General features: G+C 40.6%; 1 protein-coding gene across 2 annotated transcripts in view; it reads left to right on the plus strand.

Annotated features, from left to right (window-relative positions):
• Nucleotides 1-2,578: 2,578 nt before the first annotated feature.
• LIPH (lipase H) overlaps nucleotides 2,579-22,895 on the plus strand; it is a gene marked incomplete at its 5' end in the record, with an annotated part of 40,589 nt that continues 20,272 nt past the window's right edge. For both annotated transcript variants that reach the window (XM_080654408.1, XM_080654409.1), the window contains 3 exons: nucleotides 2,579-2,627; nucleotides 20,036-20,403; nucleotides 21,796-21,904. In XM_080654408.1, the coding sequence (XP_080510534.1) occupies nucleotides 2,579-2,627; nucleotides 20,036-20,403; nucleotides 21,796-21,904 (526 nt within the window). The remainder of the gene's footprint in view (nucleotides 2,628-20,035; nucleotides 20,404-21,795; nucleotides 21,905-22,895) is intronic.

The raw sequence follows: 22,895 nt of genomic DNA on the forward strand, positions 1-22,895 counted from the left end.
AGCCTAAAAATCAATGATTCCAAAAGGCAAAACTCTTGGTCTCACCCTCAGATGGTTCCAGATGGGGGCCCAAGAGAGAAATCACAAGGACAAGACCTTCCAAATGACAGGGTGGGAAAAGCCCTGTGTGCATGCTCCAAGGAATAATTGTCTAATGAAGGCCCAGAATTCTCATGAAAAGGCTTGGGAAATTAGCTAAGTTAAAGTAAAAACATAAATCTTGTTCTAATAACTATTTTAAAACAACAGCTTAAGATCACAATAAATCTAAAATACATGGTACTGATGGACATCAAATATTGCTTATTCCCTCAAAATTTTTGTTGATTTTTGTATAGCGCAAGAACAGAGAGAATTTTTTGGACACCTTTGACAATCCAATATGGAGTCACTGCCAGCCATGGGTTATGGCAAGTGCTATGTCAAGACTGAGGTACTGGGGTGTAAGAGGAACATCCTTGGTGGGGGTTTGAAATGCCCAAAGCCACAACTCTGGACGCTTGGATAAAAACTCCATCTGCACACACATGTGTGAAACGTTTTTTAAAAAATATTTATTTGATATTTCTCACTACCCTGAAAAAGAGAGGATGGGTTTCCCACTGATTCTTGTGCTGTTTTGAATGCTGCAAGTAGAAAGGGGCATAAGACTAGGAGTTAGGGGAATCCTCTGTGCCCACCGGTGGGAAAATCATTAATAGTAACACAAAGATGTTAAAAGTAACACAAAACCTCCCCACGGAAATGATTTTTATTCCTATAATTGGCTAGTTTCCAGGAAAATGTACATTGGCTCTGTGTAGATAAACACTTGGCATGGTACTAAAACTGATAGGCACTCAACAAATAATTATCAGGCAAGTACACTGATCCAACAGGGAGCCATGTGTTCCATAACCGGTTCCTAGGAGAATGTGAAACAATGTTCCCTTTGTTCCCGAGGGCAGTTGTTTTCAAATTAGTAGAGCTTTTTGAAAATGGAAAAGTAAAATAGCTAGCAGTCACCTATTAGGTTTTCCTATTTCCATATCCCTAATTTACTTCTCCAAGCAGCAGACAAAACACAAAAATAGACTAAACTGCTGACTAACGTTATTAACCTGAAACATCACTGCTGTAAACTGCTCTCCGTTCCTAAAACCCCAGAGATTCTCCACCAGATCCTTCTGCTCAGCATTGCGCAGCCCACCTTGCAAGGAGAGGGGGGAGGGAAGGTTTGGATTGTGTGACCACTTAGGTAATAACAATAGTTACCAGGTGGTGAGTGCATTTACCTTGGTAGTGGGCACAGTGCTAAGAACTTTCATTTAATCCATGTAATAACCCTGTGAGGTGTGTGATTTTTTAGTATCTCCATTTTACAGTTGAGAACACTAAGACTTAGAAAACTTTAATATTTCCCTTAAAGCCACACACCTAGTGACTGGACGTGGTGGGATTGAAACCAGGTCAGTTGACCAGTGCTAGAAAGTCTTGGCATCCATTAGGTCTGAGGTGTGACACAGATACACATACAATTCTTTTTAAAGCCCCCCCAGGTAATTGTGATGTACTGATTCCTTGGGAAGCATTGCTAGAAACTACTTCCTGTAAGGAATCCCCTGCAATTGAGGTGCTGAGAACTGATAAACTTAGATCAGAGATGCTTCATAAACACTCACTTCAGACAGACAAAGCTAAGTGACCAGTGGCTTTTGCCTACTGCTTTGGTTGAAAATATATTCTTAAATTGCTTGTGTCTTTATTTATTTTTATGCTGATCAGACCGCCAGAAGTCTAAGTGTTACAAGCACTCCCCCAGAAAGAGAATTAAATTACCTTGTAGCTATAAAGCACATGTTTAGTTACTTCCAAGACTGAAGTGGCTGGATTCTGGCATAGTTCTCTAAAGTCTTTGCATTTGTTTTTCTTTTAAAGAAGGAGGAACAGAAGGAGGAGGAGGAGGCAGAGGAGGAAGAAAAGAGGGAGGAGGAGAACTAATAACTAGACAGGAAATCTGGATAAGAAGAAATAAAAATAAAGATATATAATACCATAAAAAGGTTTCTTTTAATCTGAAGTATATTTTGGCAAATGTAGGTATACAATTGGACTTAATGAAATGTTCTTAATAAAATCTAAAGACTGCCCTATGAGAAATGAGTGTGTGAATTAACATAATAAGTTGTTTTGTATACACAGGCCAACCGAACACTAACTGGATTTATTTAATTCACAAGAACTGGAGAGGAAAATATTTCAGATCACTCTTGATTTCAACACTCCAAGCCAAACAACTAATAAACCGCCCACAAAGAATGAAACTATTTTGAACTCGTCATTCTGCAAATATGTATTATAATATTAAGATATGCATAAAATTGTGTAAGGTAGAAACATATCCGACCTCTCATTGAAAAGAGGAGGAGTCAAGTATTCTGAAAGGGGTGGGACCTGCCTGCAGTCTCAGAACTTCCTCTTGTCACCACACCTCTGGATTAGTTATCTGAGCTCTCTGAGCAAAGCCCTCAGTTGAAACTCTAAGGCTTTGGGAAGGAAATCATTCTTGTGAATGTGACACACTCTCTCCAGTCCCCATATGCTGAGATTATACTTCTTCATCAGCTTGATGTGCTTGGTGAGATCAGGTAGGTCATTTATTGAATAATTTCCTTAATTATTTAAAAAATATTAAATTAAAAAAAAGAATGAGATAGAAAATGCACTGAAAAAAATATTGCTAGTGTTAATGTCATTTTGCCTTTATCATCCCACTTTCTAAATGGACTTTTTAAGTTTCATCCAGTCATGTTTAAGAAAGAAGATAAGGATTAAATATATTTTCTAATTTTGAAAAAAAATTATACATATTTTCTCAGTAATAAAAGAAACTCTTATTCCTTTGGGTTGACTTGTTCTTCTAAGGTCCAAAAATTAAATATGTGGAAAAATCTAGAATAATGTTCTTTCTTCATAGTTAAATTTTTCAGTGCCTTTCTACCTCTATGAAATAAGATCTCTTTTCTGGAAATTTAAAATTTTATTATATTAGAAGATCTAATATATAGAGGGTAGGTTTTTATAGTTTTTATGCATTAGGGGTTTATTTTAAATTGTTCTTACAGAAAAACATAATTTTATATATGTAAATCCCTTAGAATGGTGCTTGGTATATTGATAGTTTAAAAACTATTAATCATAATTAAGAAATAAAAATTAAAACGGTAACAAAAATGAAGTGAAAAGCTTTCAACAGCTCTCAGTCTTTTTAGGAATCCAGTTCTTTTTCACATAGGTTATGGTAATGTGGTACAATTTTTTTGAAGGAAAATATGTTATATATATAGATTCATAAAATGTTCATGCCATATGAAGTATCAAAACCATTGCTGGGAATTTATTCTAGAGAAATAACTTTTAAAAGAAAAAGAACTTATATAGAAGATAATTCTGTTATTTACTAAAACTTGAAACTAGATACAGCAGAAGTGTAGCTATATACAGGAATGGATCAAGTACAGTATATCTACCTTTTTTTTTAAATATGCTTTATTGATTTTTTTACAGAGAGGAAGGGAGAGGGATAGAGAGTTGGAAACATCGATGAGAAACATTGATCAGCTGCCTCCTGCATACCCCCCACCGGGGATGTGCCCGCAACCAAGGTACATGCCCTTGACGGGAATTGAACCTGGGACCCTTCAGTCTGCAGGCCGATGCTCTATCCACTGAGCCAAACCAGTTAGGGCAGTACATCTACTTTTTTAAAAAATGTAGTCTTTAAAATAATTCTGAAATTTAGGGGTGCATTTATTCTTTCAAATTAGTGTTTTGGGTTTCTTCGGATATATTACTAGAAGTGAAATCACTGGCTCAAAAAAATAAATTTTTCTTACTTTGTGCCTTTTTTTAATTTAATTTTTAAATTGATTTTAGAGAGAGGAAGGGAGAGAGAAAGCATCGATTTGTTGTTCCATTCATTCATGCATTTATTGGTTGATTTCTGTATGTGCCCTGACCGGAATCGAATTCGCGACCTTGGCGTATTGGGAACTCGCTCTAAGCAACTGAGCAACAGGCCAGGGCTTACTTTGTGCTTTTGATTTAATAGTAAGTTAAAATTTTACTCGTGATGATATTTTAACTGAAAAGTCAACATTTTAAAGTGTGTTTATCATTTATTTATTTAAAAAATGATCATAAATTTAGGGGTAGCTTAAGGAGAGAGGGAGCTAACCTTAACACGAAAACCTGATGGTGATTTGTGGTTATTTCTTCCGGTCTCCCATTATATATCTCTATTTACAAACCAAGAACTTAATTTTGTTGTGACCTGCCTTTTTACTTACTGTTACCTCATTAGTAAAGTCTTGTTTTAAATTGATTCTAGAAGACTCACTGCTGCATGCTAGACTCTAAGCAGACAGAGACACACCACAATAGACTTCTGTAGCTAGAAGGAAAAAAAAAACACACCATAATTATGGCTGTAAGCTAGATCTAGACTTCTCAGTATCTATAAAACCATGAACTTGGAACTTTCATGGGAGAGGGTATTGAATAACATGCATCTGAAAGCAGAAAGTATTAATCACTCTCTGTTTTTGCCTTGTTTTCCTTGCTGTCCAAAAATTAACAAGTGTTAGGTTGTGATTCAGAAATCCCAAGGATACAAGTCACTCATTTTTGGAGATTTTTGTTCTGTTGTTCTAACCTCTGTGATATCATGATGAAAATGTTTGCCGTGATCTTACCAGTGTACAAGGCAAATTCTAGTGCATACCAGAATCACCTAGGAAATTTGTTAAAAATGTGGAGATTCTGCCTTAGCTGGTTTGGCTCAGTGGATAGAGTTTCAACCTGCAGACCGAAGGTCCCGGGTTCGATTGGTTGCAGGCTACTCCCCAGCCCAGGCCCTGGTCAGGGCTCGTGCAGGAGGCAACCAACCGATGTGTTTATCTCACATCGATATTTCTCTCTGTCTTTCCCTCTCTTTTCCACTCTCTCTAAAAATCAATGGAAAAATATCCTCGGGTAAGGATTAAAAAAACAAAACAAAAACAAAAAACCGTGGAAACTCTGTCCCCAGAGATCCAGACTCAAGGGTCTGGTGTGAGATCCTGGAATATGCATTTTTAATAAACCCTCAAGGAACACAGACGGATAAATATTGTTTTAAATTAAGGCTGTTGTCATAAGTATTTTTTAAAGTTATTCTATTATCAATATTTTGGCCTATGGTAACTTGTGTAAAACTAGGTAGATATTTTCCTAGAGAAAATAGCTTACTGCCAAACACAGAGATTTTCCTAGGATGTTGGAAAGCCTCTCCAAATGATTTATAATTGTGTGTGTGTGACTCATCCTCTTGTAACACAAAGGCAAAGGTGAGTGAGGGAGTGGGGTGTGAATGCACATACTTTGCCCATGATTAAGAGATGAGAGCGAAGAAACCTGGCACCTGATTTGTTTTCTAAGCTGTATCCTAAAGAAATATAAGCCTGGGGTTAAAAGCAGAGATATCCTTCAGCCAAGAAGGCATTTGCCCATATGCTTCTTTGCCAGTTAGTTAAAAGCGGAAATAGCCTTCCAACTAAGGGGGCATTTTGCCCATATGCTTCTTGCTTGTCTCTTCCTTGGGTGGAGGGGGACGGAAGGAGAAGCAAGAGATATTTCCTGGTCAGCTATGAATGCTTGACTATCTGGCTCAGGACAGGTTTTTAACCCATTATATGCCATAAGCGTCTGTAGACGCAGGCGGCGGACTTTCCCCACACGCCACGCGCGTCTATAAAAAAAAAAAGTTTTCCCTAAGAGGCAGCCCTGACCAACTTTAAAATCATTTTTCGTGAGAATCTTCAGCTCATGAAATATTCAAGAACGCCCGAATTGTGAGTTTATTTTTATAATATTCATTGCAAATTGATTTTTTAAATTAAATTCAAAATATCATGGCGCGTGGGGATGGTTTTCCGTTTTGGACACGTGGCAGTTAACTGGTTAATGCCAAATTCAGGTGGCCCTCTGCATAAAATATACACTGAGTTACTTTTCATATTTAAAAAATGAAGTCGAATTTCATGGCAGGGACTATGTCACATCCCCCTTATAATTTCTCTTAAAAAAAGGAGTCCAACTCATTTTTTAATTTTTCCAAGGCAAGCTTTCTTGCCTAAAGAGATTTTTATTTCTGCCACTTTTGGAAATTCCTTTAGAAAAGTGTTTTCAGGCAAGCATAAGAGTGTGGTCAGTGTGAGTTACTGGAAACATCCCGGCTCCATCAAGTAACATGTGGTGAGATGTGTCCCAGATACTAGCATTCACTGCCCAGCATGCCGAACACTAGACAAAGCATCTCTTAACCTTGGTGTGAATCTCAGTAAATATTTTCAGGCAGCATTGAGCCAGTATACCTGACCTTGGACTCTGTTCTAAAGAAGTTATTAGCACACATCTGCGTCATGTTTGGGGGTGGGAGGAAATGATAGCTAGCTTGAGCACACCTTGGAACTCAAAACTTGAAATCAAAGAAGTGTGAGTCAGGGCCATGCCTGCTTTGCTTCCTGTCTGGATACCATGCATCAAGGTTAAACTAGGTGGAATTTCACGGCTGTCATTGGGTTTGGAAGTTAGTGGAGTCAATGTTACCAACAGTGGGTCTGAGAGAAATTGATACTTTCAGTTTTAATAGCCTGACTCAGCCATATTGAGCAGTATAATACGACCCTACCTTTGCTCATTGACTCTCACAGAACATGAGAATTTTCTTCTTGCGCACACTCACAGCTGCTTCATGGTGGGTTATTTCTGTCCACGACTCCGTCATCTTTTTGGATGTGAATGAGGTGTTTCCTCTTTCTGTAGAAGTTTTCCCCCCAGTCAGAAATGTGGGGGATGGTACCAGTTCCTGCAAAAGCAGGTGGGAACTAGAAAGCCAGAACTGAGTGTGACACCGAGGCAGCATGAGCAGCTTTGCTTAGTCACCGGGCAGTGTGTCTTAGGAAGGCAGAGCAAAGGACCCTTTGGAAGGTTCATCCAGGATTGTCAATGCTTAGTGTTACCCCAGGGACTATCCAACGGAGACTCGTGAAATAAGTCAGTCTAGGAATACAGATGTCTCTTTTCTGGGCTGTCTTCCAGAGAAATACAGCTGGTGGTTGAAAGCAGCGATGTCTTTCCAATCAAGAGGGCATTTTGTTGATCCAACCCAATTTTCTCTGGCAAAGAGAGAACAAAGTAACGGTTATGTTTAGTTCCTAAGCCTGAGAATAAGAGTAGTAGTTTATTTTGCACATTATTAGGTTCAAACCCTCCCCCTGCCAACACAGTGACCATGGTGGGGGGCTTTATTTAACCTTCAGTGATACAGATGAAGGTCCATCAACCTCAGCCTCTGAGAGAAAAGAAAACAAATTGGAAAACTGAAAGCCTGTTTTGATTTGGACAGAAAAAGTGAAACTTCTGCCCAGTCACCTTTAAAAGACTTTTCATCGTTTCACCCTTGACTTTCCACAAAAGTGTGAAATTATAGGAACCATTTTTTTTGTTTTAGTTTTATTGAGATATAATCCACATGCCATGCAGTTCACCCATTTAAAGTGTTCAGTTTGCTCTGGTCAATGTGGCTTAGTTGGTTGGGCATCGTCCTGTGCACTAAAGAGTTGCTGGGCCCTGGCTGGTTTGGCTCAGTGGATAGAGCATCAGCCTGCGGACTGAAGGGACCCAGGTTTGATTCCGGTCAAGGGCACATGCCTGGGTTGCGGGCTTGATCCCCATTGGGGGACGTGCAGGAGGCAGCCAATCAATGATTCTCTCTCATCATTGATGTTTCTATCTCTCTTTCCCTCTCCCTTCCTCTCTGAAATCAATAAAGATATATTTAAAAAAAAAAAAAAAAAAAAGAGTTGCTGGTTCAATTCCTGATTAGGGCACATGCCCAGGTTTCAGGCTTGACCCCCTGTGGGGGGCGTTCAGGAGGCAGTCAATCAATGATTGATCGATGTTTCTATCTCTCCCTTCCTTTCTCTCTCAAAATCTATTTAAAAAGTTTAAAAACCAGTAAAGTGTACAATTCACTGTGTTTTTTTTGTATACTCACAGATATGTGCAACTATCATGTCACTTTTATTTTTAAATATATTTTATTGCTTTTTTACATAGAGGAAGGGAGAGGGATAGAGAGTTAGAAACATCAATGAGAGAGAAACATCCATCAGCTGCCTCCTGCACACCTCCTACTGGGGATGTGCCCGCAACCAAGGTACATGCCTTTGACCGAAATCGAACCTGGGACCTTTCAGTCCGCAAGCCGATGCTCTATCCACTGAGCCAAACCGGGTAGGGCTCACCCGTCACTTTTAGAAATTAAAAACTTTATTATTATTTATTGCTTTTAACGAGAGACAGGAAGTGGAAGAGAGAGAGAAATGCTGTTCCACTTATTTATGCATTCATTGGTTGATATTTGCTTGTCCTCTGACCCGGGATCGAACCTGAAACCTTAGGCAGGCGTCCTCAAACTATGGCCCGCGGGCCACATGCGGCCCGCCGAGGACATTTATCCGGCCCGCCGGGTGCCGCTGCCTGTCCTGCTTAGCAGCCAAACTCGTCCCGGGCCCGCAGTGCGCATAGGAATTTGTTCATAGTTTTTTTTTTAAACTATAGTCCGGCCCTCCAACGGTCTGAGGCACAGTGAACTGGCCCCCCCTGTTTAAAAAGTTTGAGGACCCCTGCTAGGGTATTGGGACAATGCTCTACCAACTGAGCGACCTGGCCAGGGCCTAACATTTTTATAACCTCAGAAAGCAACCCAGTACCCTTTAGCTATTGCACCCCAATCTCTCTACCTTTCCCCATACCCCAGCCATATGCAACAACTAGTTTGTTTCTTGTCTCTATAGATTAAACTATTCTAAACATTTCATATTAATGGAATCACATAATATGTGGGTTTGTGTGTGTATGTGTGACTGGCTTCTTTCACTTACCAAGTGTTTTCAAGATTTATCTTTATTGTAGCATATGGAACCATGTTTGTTAACTGAAGTATATTTAATTAGCAAAAAAAAAAATTCCTGTTTGAAATAAAGATGGCAAAATATTTCTCTGGTCAACATTCTAACACAAGACAAAATATGGTTATTTTCCATTTTTTTAAATTGAAATTAAAATAAATTTTTATTTCTTTCTATATTTATTTTTTTCAGATTTGGGCTGCTTTTGGTTATAAGACTGCCCTGGAAATTTTTTTTTTTCTGAATAGATGCCTCTTGTCTTTTCAAATCAGCTAGCTTGCAGATCTTAGAATTTTGGGTCCAAAAGGAATACTAGAGACTAGCTTAGTCTCTAAGGAATGACTTTAACATGAGAAAACTAATGCCCTGCTAGTTTGTTTTACCTTGTTAATGACAGAGCCAGAACCAAATCAAGTTCTATGGCCAGAATAAAGCACTGCCACCTGTATACTGGTCAATAAAATTTCCTTTTTTCCAAAATCTTTCCAAAATGATGGAAGGAAAGGAATTAGTGCTTTATATAAAATCTCATACTAAGTGATTTTAATTGTATTATTTTATTTAGTCTTCATAACAACCCTATGAGAGCAATACAATTAGCCCAACTTATCTTTAACATCACCAACAATGACTAATTTTTTAGCATTTACTATGTGCCAGGTAATGCTTTAGATACTTCATAGACATTATCTCTAATTCTCACAACAGTCCTGACAGGAGGGCTGGGGTTAGGGTGAGTCAAGTGAGATACTCATGAGGTACAAAATGTAAAGGAGGGACACCAAGAGAAATTATATTTATGGTTTTTAGTGCAACAAAAATGACATTTTATTTTTCATGATATTTAAAACAATACTTAAATTATGCTTTAATATATTTTATATTTTAATATAAACAATAATATGCATACCATTAATAAGACATATTAAAAAGCATTATTCTAACAACACATAAGTTATATGCATGAATTATATTCTAATGCAATGTTTTTAAAATATGAAAATCAATGCAAATAAGTCCACAATGGACAAAATATCAACATTTTAAATAAAGATAGACTAGTCTTGGCCAGTGTGGCTCAGTTGGTTGGAGCATCATCCACCAAAGATTCCCGGACAGGGCACATATCTAGATTGCAGGTTTGGTCCCAGTTAGGGACCCTTCCTCTCTCTAAAATCAATAAACTTATCTTCGGGTAAGGATTAAGAAGAAAAAGAGTATTAATTAAAGGTAGACTTTTGTTTGGTTTACCACTCTGTGGTAGCAGCTATACATTATACATATATGGGCATGTCTGGATTTGGCCCAGGGGTGACCATGCATCTGATTATCACAAAGTATTTCAAGCACAAATATGTTATCTTTGAAGATGTTATGGCCAGATTTCCCTGATATCCTACTTGGATATGCTTCTTTTAATATAACAGAAGGGAAGACAATAAATGATAATCAGTTCTACATAGGAGTCTGAATTCCTCATTGGATGGGAGACATCACCCATCTCATTGTAATTTTCCACTTGTCAACAGGCAATGGCATCTCAGGAATTGAATTTCAAAGTAGTCTGCAAAGGAAAGGCAAAGTTTCTCCTGTTTCACATAAATTCTAATAGAAGAGGTTAAGGTGTAAAAACCAGTTTAACATGTTCTGTGGTTACTCTGGCTCTGTTAAAACTTGACTTTGTAACAATATAAAAAAAATAACCAAAAAGAGGTTTGCTTTCTGAAGGCATACAAAAAAATTATCATTTTAGTAATACCAACATAAAGTAGAACTTAAAAAATGTATTTATGTGGGTGAAGCAATTTAACAAATTTGCTATTTGCAAATATCTACCATATTGCTTGCATGCTCTCCAGATTGCGTGAGAATTTAGGATCCAGCTAGTTCCTATGGAAGGTACTGGTAATACTGAAAAAAAAAAAAAAAAGAAAAAGAAAAAAGTAGCATGGTAACTGCCTTCTAGGAGCTTAAACTAATTTGTAACATTGTTATTGGTGGAAGTGGGGTTCATGGGGTACCACTGGAATAAGCATTTCCAGAGACCCCCATGGAAGGATGAGATATGGTAGAAAGCTTTATTTGCATAGAATTATATTCCTGGGTTTCTAAAGTCTCATTTCCCTTAATCTAGTCATAGCAGTGTAGCTGAGGTTTCAGTAAAGCTAGAAGCAAAGCCAGTGTCCAGAGTTTCCTTTCCATGTTGGAGCTGGGTCCAGTTCAGTATCAGGCTAGTGACAGTCCATCAGTCCACTTCCTGTGGGATCTGCATGGCCTTGGGCCTCACGGGAGAATGCAGGAGAGTGAGCCCCAAGCAGCAAGAGTCCCAAGGATTCCCAAAGCACAAGACATTGAATTCCTTTGTTTAGGGGATTACCAGTAAATATGCCAAATTTATGCACACTTGTAGTGGCCACACCCATTCTGGCCAATGACCTTTGTTCTCAGGTGTGATTGACAAGCACCTTCACAAGTTCCCCCAACTTTACCTATCTTCTCTTTGTCTAGTCCCCTCTCCCATTGTTTTGCAGAGAGCATGCCTATACTGTCTGGCCTTTCCTTTGCTCCTTTCCTATTACTAATAACTAGAGGCCTGGTGCATGAAATTTGTGCATGGGTAGGGTCCCTAGGCCTGCCTGGTGATCAGGGCCGATCTGTGGGGCAACTTGCGGGGCAATTTGGGGTCCCCTGCTGACACCCGCCCTGGCTGGCCTGGGGCCTGCAGGCTGGGGCACCTCCTGCTTTGAGTGTCTGCCCTCTGGTGGTCAGTGCACATCATAGCAACCAGTCATTCCACCAGTTGTTCCGCCGTTTGGTCGATTTGCACATTAGGCTTTTATTATATAGGATTAGCTAATTACAATGGTATCCACATGGTCCAAAGTAAGGTAAATTTAGTGTTTCCTTAAATGTTATTAATTCTGAGAGGAAAAGGTTAATACTCTTAGGCAATTAAACTGAAAACATCAGAAATGGGATGCCTGACCCATTTTTGTTTGCACATTATCTTCCAGACCTTCTCATTTGCAGCTATCTATGTTTTTTGCAGATATTTTACATAGTTTGTTATAAGGCATGTGCCATATAATACTCCATTTGTTTTATAAACATTGTATCATACTGTCTTTGTAGTATTCATATGAATCATTCTGAATGGTTGAATAATGTGTTAACAGGTTATTTATTTATTTAGGAAACATTCATTGATGCCAACTCTGAGCCAGGCCCTGTTCTTGGCACTGGGAATACAACAGTAGATAAACAGACAAATAGATCTGTTATCTTGGATCTTCTAAGCTAGAGGGGAAAGTTATTTCAGAATAAGGAAAGAATGCTTTGTGATAGGAGAAAAGCCAGTAACATTTAAGGTGAAACAGTCTCTGAATTGGAATTCAATACAAGAATATTGTTCAAAGTCAGGTCATCATTTAGGACAAGGAATTCATTTACAGGTATGCATGAATGTAGGAAATATATTAATCATTATTAGCCCTTCTTGGAAAGACAGCAAGAGCTTTTCACCCAGGGGTGAGTGAAGAAGCCTGGGAAAGGGACTCACTGTAAGCAATGGCTGTGTACATTGCAGAAGTACAACTGCATAACCGGGGAACTGTGGTTCCCGAAGATAATTGTTATATGCAGCTCATTCTCATTATTCATGGTAGTTATGTTCTATAAAGTCACTGCGAATGCTTGATTAGCAAATACTGGACTATAATTCCCAGGGGAAATAGAGGGTTAGGTTCCCAAGAGCCTCTGGTTACATTTGTGTTGACTGTTCAATACATAATCTTATTTTATATATATATTTCTGTTTAAAGACACCTCATTTAATATGTATTTTGATTTATTAGCAGTGATCCTCATGCCCAATAGCACTGTAAGTCATGCCTGCATAAAGCTTATCTAACCTATGTATTTCTCTGTATGGCATATTGAATTTAAGAACACCAGACAGTATGTAAGGACTATACTTTGAGGCCATTCTAAACAGAAAAATCCGCCCAACAAAGCACAAGAAGCAAAACAAACAAACAAACAAACAAACATGGCAGTAAATAGACAGTGAAAAGATATTTTTTATGAGAGGTGAAGTGAGAAGGCAGAGTGTTATGGTGTTGATTTCAGCTGAGAGTGGATGTGTGGGCCCACTCCATTTTTTTTTTTCCACTCTGCACATGTCCGTGAATAACCACAAAAGCACTTCGAGTATTGACGTTGGGGGTTACAAATAAATTTTAGTGAGTAGGTGAATCCACAAATAACAAGGAGTGACTATTTTTGACAATGGGAACAAAAAGTGTATGTTTGTATGTGTTTATGGCTGAGGAAGGAGTAAAGGAGAGTAAGAGAGGCAATGTAAGTGCCCTAATTTTCTCATCTTTCTTGGTAGGGAATGAGGAGATAGAACAGATGCAGTAAATAGAACAGGAACTCTCTGTGATTGATACACCAATACCAAGGCTTAAATATTTATTTTTAAACTGTGAGAGGAATCACCAGATGAACTAAAAATAATTTTATAACTAATAAAAATCAGGAGGTAGAAGTCAGGTGAGTGGGAGAAGTATTGAGCATGTTAATGCCCTCATCATGTGTAATAGAGGGTCACTAGATGTCTCATGTGTGACAGAGGGTCACTAGATATTGTCTCAAGTTACTAAAGCAAGGACTGGAGGCGAGTAAAGAAATAAACTGTTTTGACAAAGGTCAGCAGCAGGCTACATGGCAGAAGTCAGCAAAATGCTCCACAACAGTCTGAGGTACAGTTTCCTGAGGCCCCAAAAATCCTTGCTAGGGGTTCACATCAGTGGTTAATTAAGTCTGAATACATATACCAAGTCTGGAGTAATTCTGCATGTAATCTACTTGTGGCCTATAGTCCACACATTTACATCCTGTGAAATTGAGTTGTAAATATTTCATATCTACATTAATAAAAAAGAAAGATGCAAATTGATTGTCACTCAACGACGCCCACCAACCAATCAGGAGTGACTATGCAAATTAACATGACAAAGATGGCGGGTTAATTTGCATACACCAGCACCGAGTGGCCGGGTGTGGGGTGGCTACTTGTGCACGCGCCAGCGCCAAGCGGCCTGGGTCCCGGGGATGGGCGTCCTCGGGACCCAGGCCACTCTGAGCCTGTAGGCCCACACATAGGCGCCGAGTAGCCGGGGGCAGGGCGAGAATGCGGCGGATGTTCCCGCCCTGTGGCTGCTTGCGCACACGCCAGCGCCAAGCGGCCTGCATCCCGGGGACAGGCATCCTCGGGAGCCAGGCTGCTCTGAGCCTATAGGCCCGCATGTAGGCACCGAGCGGCCGGGGGTGGGGCAGGAATATCCCTGGGACCCAGGTGCTCTGAGCCGGTGCATGCGCAAGCAGCCAGGGGTGGGACAGGAACATCCCCCGCAGCGAGTGAGCAGACAGCAGGGCCCTGCTTGTCCCTGGCTGTGGCAGCAAGGGGCAAGCAGGGCCCCCACAGAGGGCAGACACCAGGGCCTGTGGTGGCGTCAAGCAGGCAGGTCCACAGAGAGCAGAGAACCATGGGGAGCAGGCCTAAGCTGCAATAGGACATCCCCTGAGTGTTCCCAGATTGGAGAGGGTGCAGGTCGGGCTGAGCACGCCCCACCCCCCTGCCCTGTGCATGAATTTCGTGCACCGAGCCCCTAGTACAGTTAAAAAGGTTAACACCAAAAGAATTAAAGCAGGCTATAAACTTCCAAGTATGAGAAAGAATACATAAATGAGAACAACAAAGAAAGACAGGGCAACCCATGTAGCAAATGATAGCTTTAGAAACCAAGAAAGCATTGAAATCAGAAAATGTGGCATTACAGTGTTAAATCCAGTTGTGTCAGTTTGGGACCTCCAGGAAGAAGATACCAAGATGGGATTGGACATGCAAAGGATCTACTACAGGAAATGTGTGTGGGGGATAGAGGAGGTAAAGGATCTACTACAGGAAATGTGTGTGAAGGATAAAGGAGGTAAAGGATCTACTACAGGAAATGTGTGTGAAGGATGCAGATCTGGTACCTGGGAAAGGCAGGGGGAAAGGAAGGATCGGTAGGATGAGCTTCAGCACAGGTCTGAGAATATTACAGCCAGGCTGATGCGGAGTCCCTGAGCCAAAGTTGGCTCTTACTTGAATCCTACACGAGGCAGGAATGGCCTGCTGGCCTGGCTTCAGCACCCCACAGTGGTTGGTAGCTGGCTGAGAGCAGCCTGGGTGAGCGATGGCTTTAGTGTGAATGTGGAGTGGCTGGAGGCACTGTCAACTTAACTGTGCTCCCTGAAGAATTCTCTTGAAGGCAGATCTGAGTAAGGCACTTCTGTGGCCTTCACACCAATTATATCTGTTATACCAATAAATCTGAACTCACCTACTTAAAAAAAAAAAGGCTCTCAGCCCAGCCTGTGTGGCTCAATGGTTGAGCACTGACCTATGAACCAGGAGGTCATGGATCGATTCCCAGTCAGGGCACATGCCCATGATGTGGGCTCGATCCCCAGTGTGGGGCATGCAGGAGGCAGCCGATAGATGATTCTCTGTCATCGTTGATGTTTCTGTCTCTCTCTCCCTCTCCCTTCCTCTCAGAAATCAATAAAAATATACTTAATTAAATAAAAAAATAAAATAAAGGCTCTCAGATTGGGTCATAAAATAAAATCTAAATAGATGCTATATATAAGATCCCTTAGGGTTTCAAAGGTTTTGAAAGGATAAACACATACCAGGCAAATGTTAACGAAAAGAAAAAATCAAGTTATAGCTTCACTGTCATCCCGTACATGCAAGGCAAACAAAACACAAAATGAAAAAGGATATAATTCCTGAAACATTAATTTCATTAATGCCTGACTCTCCCTTGGAAATGCCACCTGACACAGAAGCTCGGATAGAGCAGACTCTTGTAGAATGAACTGTACATTTCCTCTAAGGATGGGAGATAATGTATGTAAAGCTGTTGTAGTATTTAGTACTGAAGAGAGGGACTAGGAAATCTGTTTTTCACTCAGTACTTGCAATGGACTTTTCCAGATCACAATGCCAATATAAAAACAACTATGACATTTAAAAGTATTTGAAATCAGAGTGGTTCTATGAAATGAAAAATAAAAATCCATTTGTACTGCTCTTTTTGCCTTTCAAAAATCCATTTGTACTGCTCTTTTTGTACGCTCTATCCACTTTCCATTTTTAAGGACTTCTACTAGAGACTCAGCAAATCCAGGAGGTTGGTTGAGCCATTCCATAGCCGTGAAAGGTGGCAGTTGCTACTGAAAAACAACTCTGGCACAAACGTCACGAATCTTCTCTGAGCCTCCCAAGGACTCAGATATGTGACTTTTGACACACTGGCTTAACATTACTCATTTGGGTCAAAACGAACATACATAACAAACAGTTCCCTCCTTTGGGAAGGGATCTCTGTCTCCCCCAGTGTGAACTCATTCATAACTATCTCCACTGCATTCCTCTCTTGGGCAGGTAGATGACAAGTGAAAGACAACATGATTTCCCCAGGCTACCTGGTGAGTCAGTCGCACAGCCAGGAACAAAACCAAGAGGCTCAGTCCTACTTACCCTGTGACACCTGTTCAATAAAGTGACTAAACAATTATTTACTCTGGGACTTGCTCTACAAGCACCAGACAGTTTCAGTCCATGTGTTCCAGGAGCATGCAATCCACAGGAAGAGAAGAATGAAAGGGGCCAACAGGTGGAGAACATGTTTACATAGATGAATAAGTTCTGACATCTAATGCACAGAGCAGTGTCTATAGTTAACATTACTGTATTGTATACTTGAAATTTTCTAAGAGAGATCTTAAAGCTCATTGCCACACACACACAGACAAAGGTAACTATGTGAGGTGAAGGATGTGTTAACAAATCATCACGCTATACACCCTAAACTTACACAATGTTATTTATCAATAAAGTTGGGGGTGTGGGGGGGAACAAAGATAGTATATTGTGAGCATGCCCCACTGCACATGCTACTTGACAGTGAAGAGTAAAAGGAATGTGTGACTTTGGGGCTCACTATTTTCCAGGGTGAGGTATTTCAAAGCCTTCCTAATTTTTAACCTTTTTGAACTTTTGCTCATTCTGTTTTGGAACTTCACTCCTGAGTACCAGAGCCTTTGCAAGAAGTTTCAAATACAAGCCTACATGAATGGACCCAGGTTATTAAGAAAGGGTATGGACTGAGGCCCAGACTCAAGGAGCTCTGGTGTGGAAGTGTAGATTCCCTGAGAACAGGGGCCCAGGGCAAATAGTTTCTAAATTCGTATTGGAGGAAGTCAGAACAGATGTTTCCCAAGTTCCTCTTGTCTTCTGTTGGCCAATTGCAGGTCAGCAGTCTTCTCCTTCTGCTCCGTCCCCCCAAGAATGGCCATCACAGGGTGTGGCCCCCTCTCCTGAATATTCTTTTTTTAAAATATATTTTTATTGATTTCAGAGAGGAAGAGGGAAATAGAAACATCAATGATGAGAGAGAATCATTGATCAGCTGCCTCCTGCATGCCCCCTTTTGGGGATCGAGCCAACAACCCAGGCATGTGCCCTTGACCAGAACTGAACCCAGGGCCCTTCAGTCCGCAGGCTGACACTATCCACTGAGCCAGGCAATATTATTTCTTTTCTTTTTTTAAAATCCTCACCTGATTTTTAGAGAAAGTGGAAGAGAGAGGGAAAGACAGACAGAAATACATTGATTGGTTGCCTCCTGCACACATCCAGACCAGGGTTCGGGCTGGGGAGGAGCCTGCAACCGAGATACTTGCCCTTGACCAGAATCTGGGACCTTTCAGTCTGCAGGCCGATGCTCTATCCACTGAGCAAACCAGCTAGGACTCTCCAGAATATCCTAACAGACCATCTCCAACTTGCAGCTGGGGATTGTTTGTTGCTCCTCTTCACCTCCTACTCGGCTGTTCTCTCTCAGCCAAGCAGCATGTGGAAAAGTGGGTCAAACAGGTTTTAACTAATTCTTATAATTAAAAATGCAATAGTCTTCCCAATCATTGTATTATTGTGTCTGGATACCAATGTTGAGCAGAGGTTTGCTTTTAACTATTATTTTATTTTTATTTTTTTAAAATATATTTTATTGATTTTTTTACAGAGAGGAAGGGAGAGGGATAGAGAGTTAGAAACATCGATGAGAGAGAAACATTGATCAGCTGCCTCCTGCACACCCCCCGCTGGGGATGTCCCCGCAACAGAGGTACGTGCCCTTAACTGGAATTGAACCTGGGACCCTTGAGTCCACAGGCCGGCACTCTATCCACTGAGCCAAACCGATTAGGGCTTAACTATTATTTGATCATGGTTCTTGACCAAAACCTTAAATAATGTTGCAAAAGTAGCACTCTGTCTCAGTACCCAAGGACCCCAAAGCCCTCCTTCCTTCCCACCACCCCTCTTACCTTGCAACTTGATCTTTAGTTTATTTCTAACTCCCTATTCAATCTCAATTAATTTAACATTGATACCAAACTTTTATCTAACTTAGTGTCCATATCCCAATTTAGTCAATGCCCAATAATTTCTTTTATAGTATTTTTTCCTTCTATTATAGGATGCAAACTAAGACCAGATATTGCATTTATTTATCCTTTTTCCTTAGTTTCCTTCAATCTAGAACATTTCTCCAGCCTTTGTCATTTATGACATTGACCTTTTAAAGAAATAGAATATTTCTCCTTTTGTGTTTGTCTGATTATTCCTCATGGTTAGTTTCGGGTTATGCATTCCCCACCAAAATACTGCTAGGTGATGTTGTGTCCTTCTCAGTGCATTATAGCTAGAGGCACATGCTGTCCATCTACCCCTCATTGGTTATGTTCATTTGGATATCCTAGTCAAGGTGTTGTTCAGTTTTTCCACCATATATTACTACTTTGCCCCTAATCACTAATAAGCAATCTGTGGGAGCCATTTTAAGACCACACACACATGTTCCTCCTCAGAACCCACCACCACTCAGCTCAGCATCCATTGATGATTCTTGCCTAACCAGTCCTTGTTTTGATGATTGCAAAATGATTGGTAGCAGCTCCAGCATTCACTCCACACTTACCAGTTGGCATTCAGCCTTATACTGGAAGTATGAGTCCTCTTTTCGCCTCCATTTATTTGTTTGGAATCATGGATTCCTATTTTTTCCAAAAGCCTATACTTCATTAGTGTCCTTAATTATTTTGTGCTCAAATTATCCCAGATCTGGCGAGTGGAAGCCCCTTCAAGTTGGCTCCTGTATCCTTGTGACTTGTTTTTAAACATTCCCTTATTTTCTGCCATGACAAGATGCTCCAGGTCCATCTATTCTATCCCCCTCCCTATCCCTACCTTTTCCTCTAAGGCCATCTTTATAGCTTACTCAGCAAGATGAATGCTTGAAGGTGGTGCTTTCAGGAGCATAGGAGCAGGTCCAACAACACCACTGTGGTCAACAGTTTTAGATGCCACCGGGCTCGTGGCAAGGCACATCACCTTCGCTGCTGCCATCTTAGGCAGGTGCCCCAGACAAGGAAAGAGTAGCTTGGACCATGCAGCTTCAGTTATTGACTCCTCTACTGTGTGCTGGAATCAGTGAGGGATACATGAGATTATAAAACACCATTCCAAGGAGATTGCAGTTTAGCAGGATAGATACACATATACATAAATACCCATAATACACCCCTGAAAGTATTTTCCTTGTGCTGTCAATGAGGTCCATAAAGGGGCTTGGTGAGTTCCAGGATGAGGGACAGTACTTATAGCTGGGAGAGTTTGAGAAGGCTTCATTAAAATGACTTTGGGATTAGACCTTGAAGAAGGTAGAATTTGGAAAGATGGTTTTCCTGGTGAAAAAGTCACTATGTATGAACTCTGAATCAGGTATGACTTTGCAACATCATGCAACTAGATCTAGCCTCTTGATAGCTAGGTGCTGTAAGGCACATAGAACTCCAGCAAGTGTAGGACTTGATGCTCCACTAAGTAAAAAACCATCACGATGCCATCTAATTTTTATTTTCAGACACAGATGAAACATGTTCTTCATTCACCCGACTGAGCTTCCACAGTGCAGTGGTTGGTACGGGACTCCGTGTAAAGCTGATGCTCTACACAAGGAGAGACCCGACCTGCGCACAAGTCATCAACTCCACAGCTTTGGGGAACTTGAACGTGACCAAGAAAACCGCCTTCATTATCCATGGATTCAGGCCAACAGGCTCCCCTCCCGTTTGGATAGGGGACTTAGTAGAGGGTTTGCTCTCCATAGAGGACATGAACGTGATTGTTGTTGATTGGAATCGAGGAGCTACAACTATAATATACAACCATGCTGCTGATAAGACCAGAAAAGTAGCAACAGTCTTGAAGAAATTTATCGATCACATGTTGGTAAGGGAGCATTCTCTTAGATTATTGAGGGCTAAATTGAAACTGGCCCATTATCTGAGGAGTTAAAGCCAAGGAGTATCGGCAGTGAACAGGGGAACTGTTTTGCAGATCCACATAAGCCCCAGGGGCGGTAGAGGGAAAGCCCATAAGTATGGTTGTGCAGGTTGTTCACTGCACAAGGCGCCCACCAAAGGGAGCATCATTGCCATTATAGACTTATGTTTGTTAAAATAACTTTCCAGCGAATGACAGCAAGTGTCCTTAGGAAGGGGCATATTTTTCTAACTCACGTAAAGGTGTCCTGTGGGAAGGACAGGTTCTGAGTTTCTTGGCTTCAATGATTAGATCTTCCTTAACGTCTATAGCTGTTCCTCTTCCTAGAAATGTCAAAAGTTTAGTGACTATATTGTCCAAAACCAAAACTAATTCACATGGTCTGATGAGAGATTTCTGTGTAGGTATGATTTATGTCTTTAGAAGACTATCTAAATAACTCTTTAAAAAATATATATGTTTTTATTGATTTCAGAGAGGAAGGGAGAGGGAGAGAGAGAAAAACATCAATGATGAGAGAGAATCATTGACTGGCTGCCTCCTGCACACCCCCGGCGGGGGATCAAGCCTGCAACCGAGGATGTGCCTTTGACCCGAATTGAACCTGTGACTGGTCAGTCTGCTGAGCCAAACCGACTAGGGCAATTAAATAACTCTTCAGTTTCACTTAGTGATCTCATGAATTGCCCCTTTTATGAAAAAAAAAAAAAAGTGACTTGTATCAGGACTCTTTTAGAGTGAGTCACTGTGTCGTTACTAACAGTGGCATATGTTTTATAAGAGTTCCCCACCTAAGCCACAGCTCTGAAAAAGTAAATATTCAAACGACTCATGAGAGGCTGTTCCAGCAGACTATGGTCAATGTGATCCACTCCTACCCTACTTTCCTTCCCTCTCCAGGGTAAAGTTATCTAACTGAGCAAACATGAAGATAAAAAAAAGTTCATCGAAATGTATTGTTGCCCTTCTCCCCAACTGAGAAGGTTTTACAGATGTCTTGGCTTGGTTTCTAGAAGAAATATGAATGGAGACACCATGGCATAAAGGTTTAGGCACAGGATTGGAGTTGGACAGTCTAGTTTGAATGCTACTCTGATCCCCCCCCCCCCCCACTGCCTGGCCTTGGGCAGATCGCTTTTACTCCAGGCCTCAGTTTTCTCATCTGTGTAATCAAATGAATAGCATTTACTTTGCAAGGGTGTAGTGACACGTAAGTGAGATAATGGATATAAGGTGCTTAGATGTGTTTCTCCAAAATCAACAGATAGGACAGTTCTCCAAATGTTGTCAACTCCTTGGCCCCCACAAATTATAATGATGGATCTCTTGAAATTCCAGACAAAAGGAGCATCTCTTGACGACATTTACATGATTGGAGTAAGTCTAGGAGCCCACATATCTGGGTTTGTTGGAGAGGAGTACAATGGGAAGCTGGGGAGAATTACAGGTAAGGCTTCCTGTGAATGGACATGGGGTGGTGAGCCTGGGCAGGGTGTTCACTAAGGGATCATGATGTAGGCAATCCAAGTCCTTGGCTTGAAAGCCAGATCTTCTTCCAATTATTTAACGTCCTCTTGTGCAAAAGGAAGACCATACCAATGTTGACCTCAGGTTATTAATTAATAAGATATATGCAAAGCACTTTTCAAATTGTAGAAAAGATTGGTGGTGACTTTATTTCTCATATGGCTAGAAAAACAGCTATGTCTCTTGGATATTTGATCTCTGTGCCTCAAGCAGATATCCTTCTTCCTTTCATTTAATCCAGAATAGCTTGAACTACATACCTAATAAATTTCTGTCCCCAGGCACAGCAGGAGTTTCACCATAGGAAAATGAGATGGGAATTTTGGCTTAGGTTTACTCTCTGAATATTAGCTTTCAAGCTAAAACTGAATAAAAATGCTCAGCAACACAACAGGTCAAAATCCCAAACAAACCTGTGTTGGGTTCTCTTGTCTAACGTGCTAGTAACTTTCTTGGGCTACAAATGAAGGGCTGAAGGAGGCTTTCTCTTTCAGAAACTTAAGACTTCTTCCATTTATACCTTTCCCAGAATTCATGCTCACATGGAGATAGTTATTTTAATTATAGGGAATCTGGAAGGTAGAATAAGGAGGAAGGGGAGAGGTAAATGATGCAACTCAGGCCCTAAAAGTTTAGGAGGTAAACTTTTAGGGTCACAAGTCTGAATGTGCTGTTTAAGTTGACAGGTAGCCCTGGGCAAGTAATTCATTCCCTCTCTCTCTCTCTCTCTCCTCTCACACACATACACATACACCATTTGCTGGTACTTGAGGTTTCATTCTTTTTACTTTTACCCTGAACCAGGTTGCCCTTGCTTTCTTATTTGCCTGCTTTCTTAGGGAAGCAAAGCTCTTTTTACTTTTTAAAACTATTACTATGTTTTAGAAAACAACATGTTCTTACCTAAAAAA

This window comes from Plecotus auritus, assembly GCF_963455305.1.
Source record: "Plecotus auritus genome assembly, chromosome: 2".
Taxonomy (NCBI): domain Eukaryota; kingdom Metazoa; phylum Chordata; class Mammalia; order Chiroptera; family Vespertilionidae; genus Plecotus; species Plecotus auritus.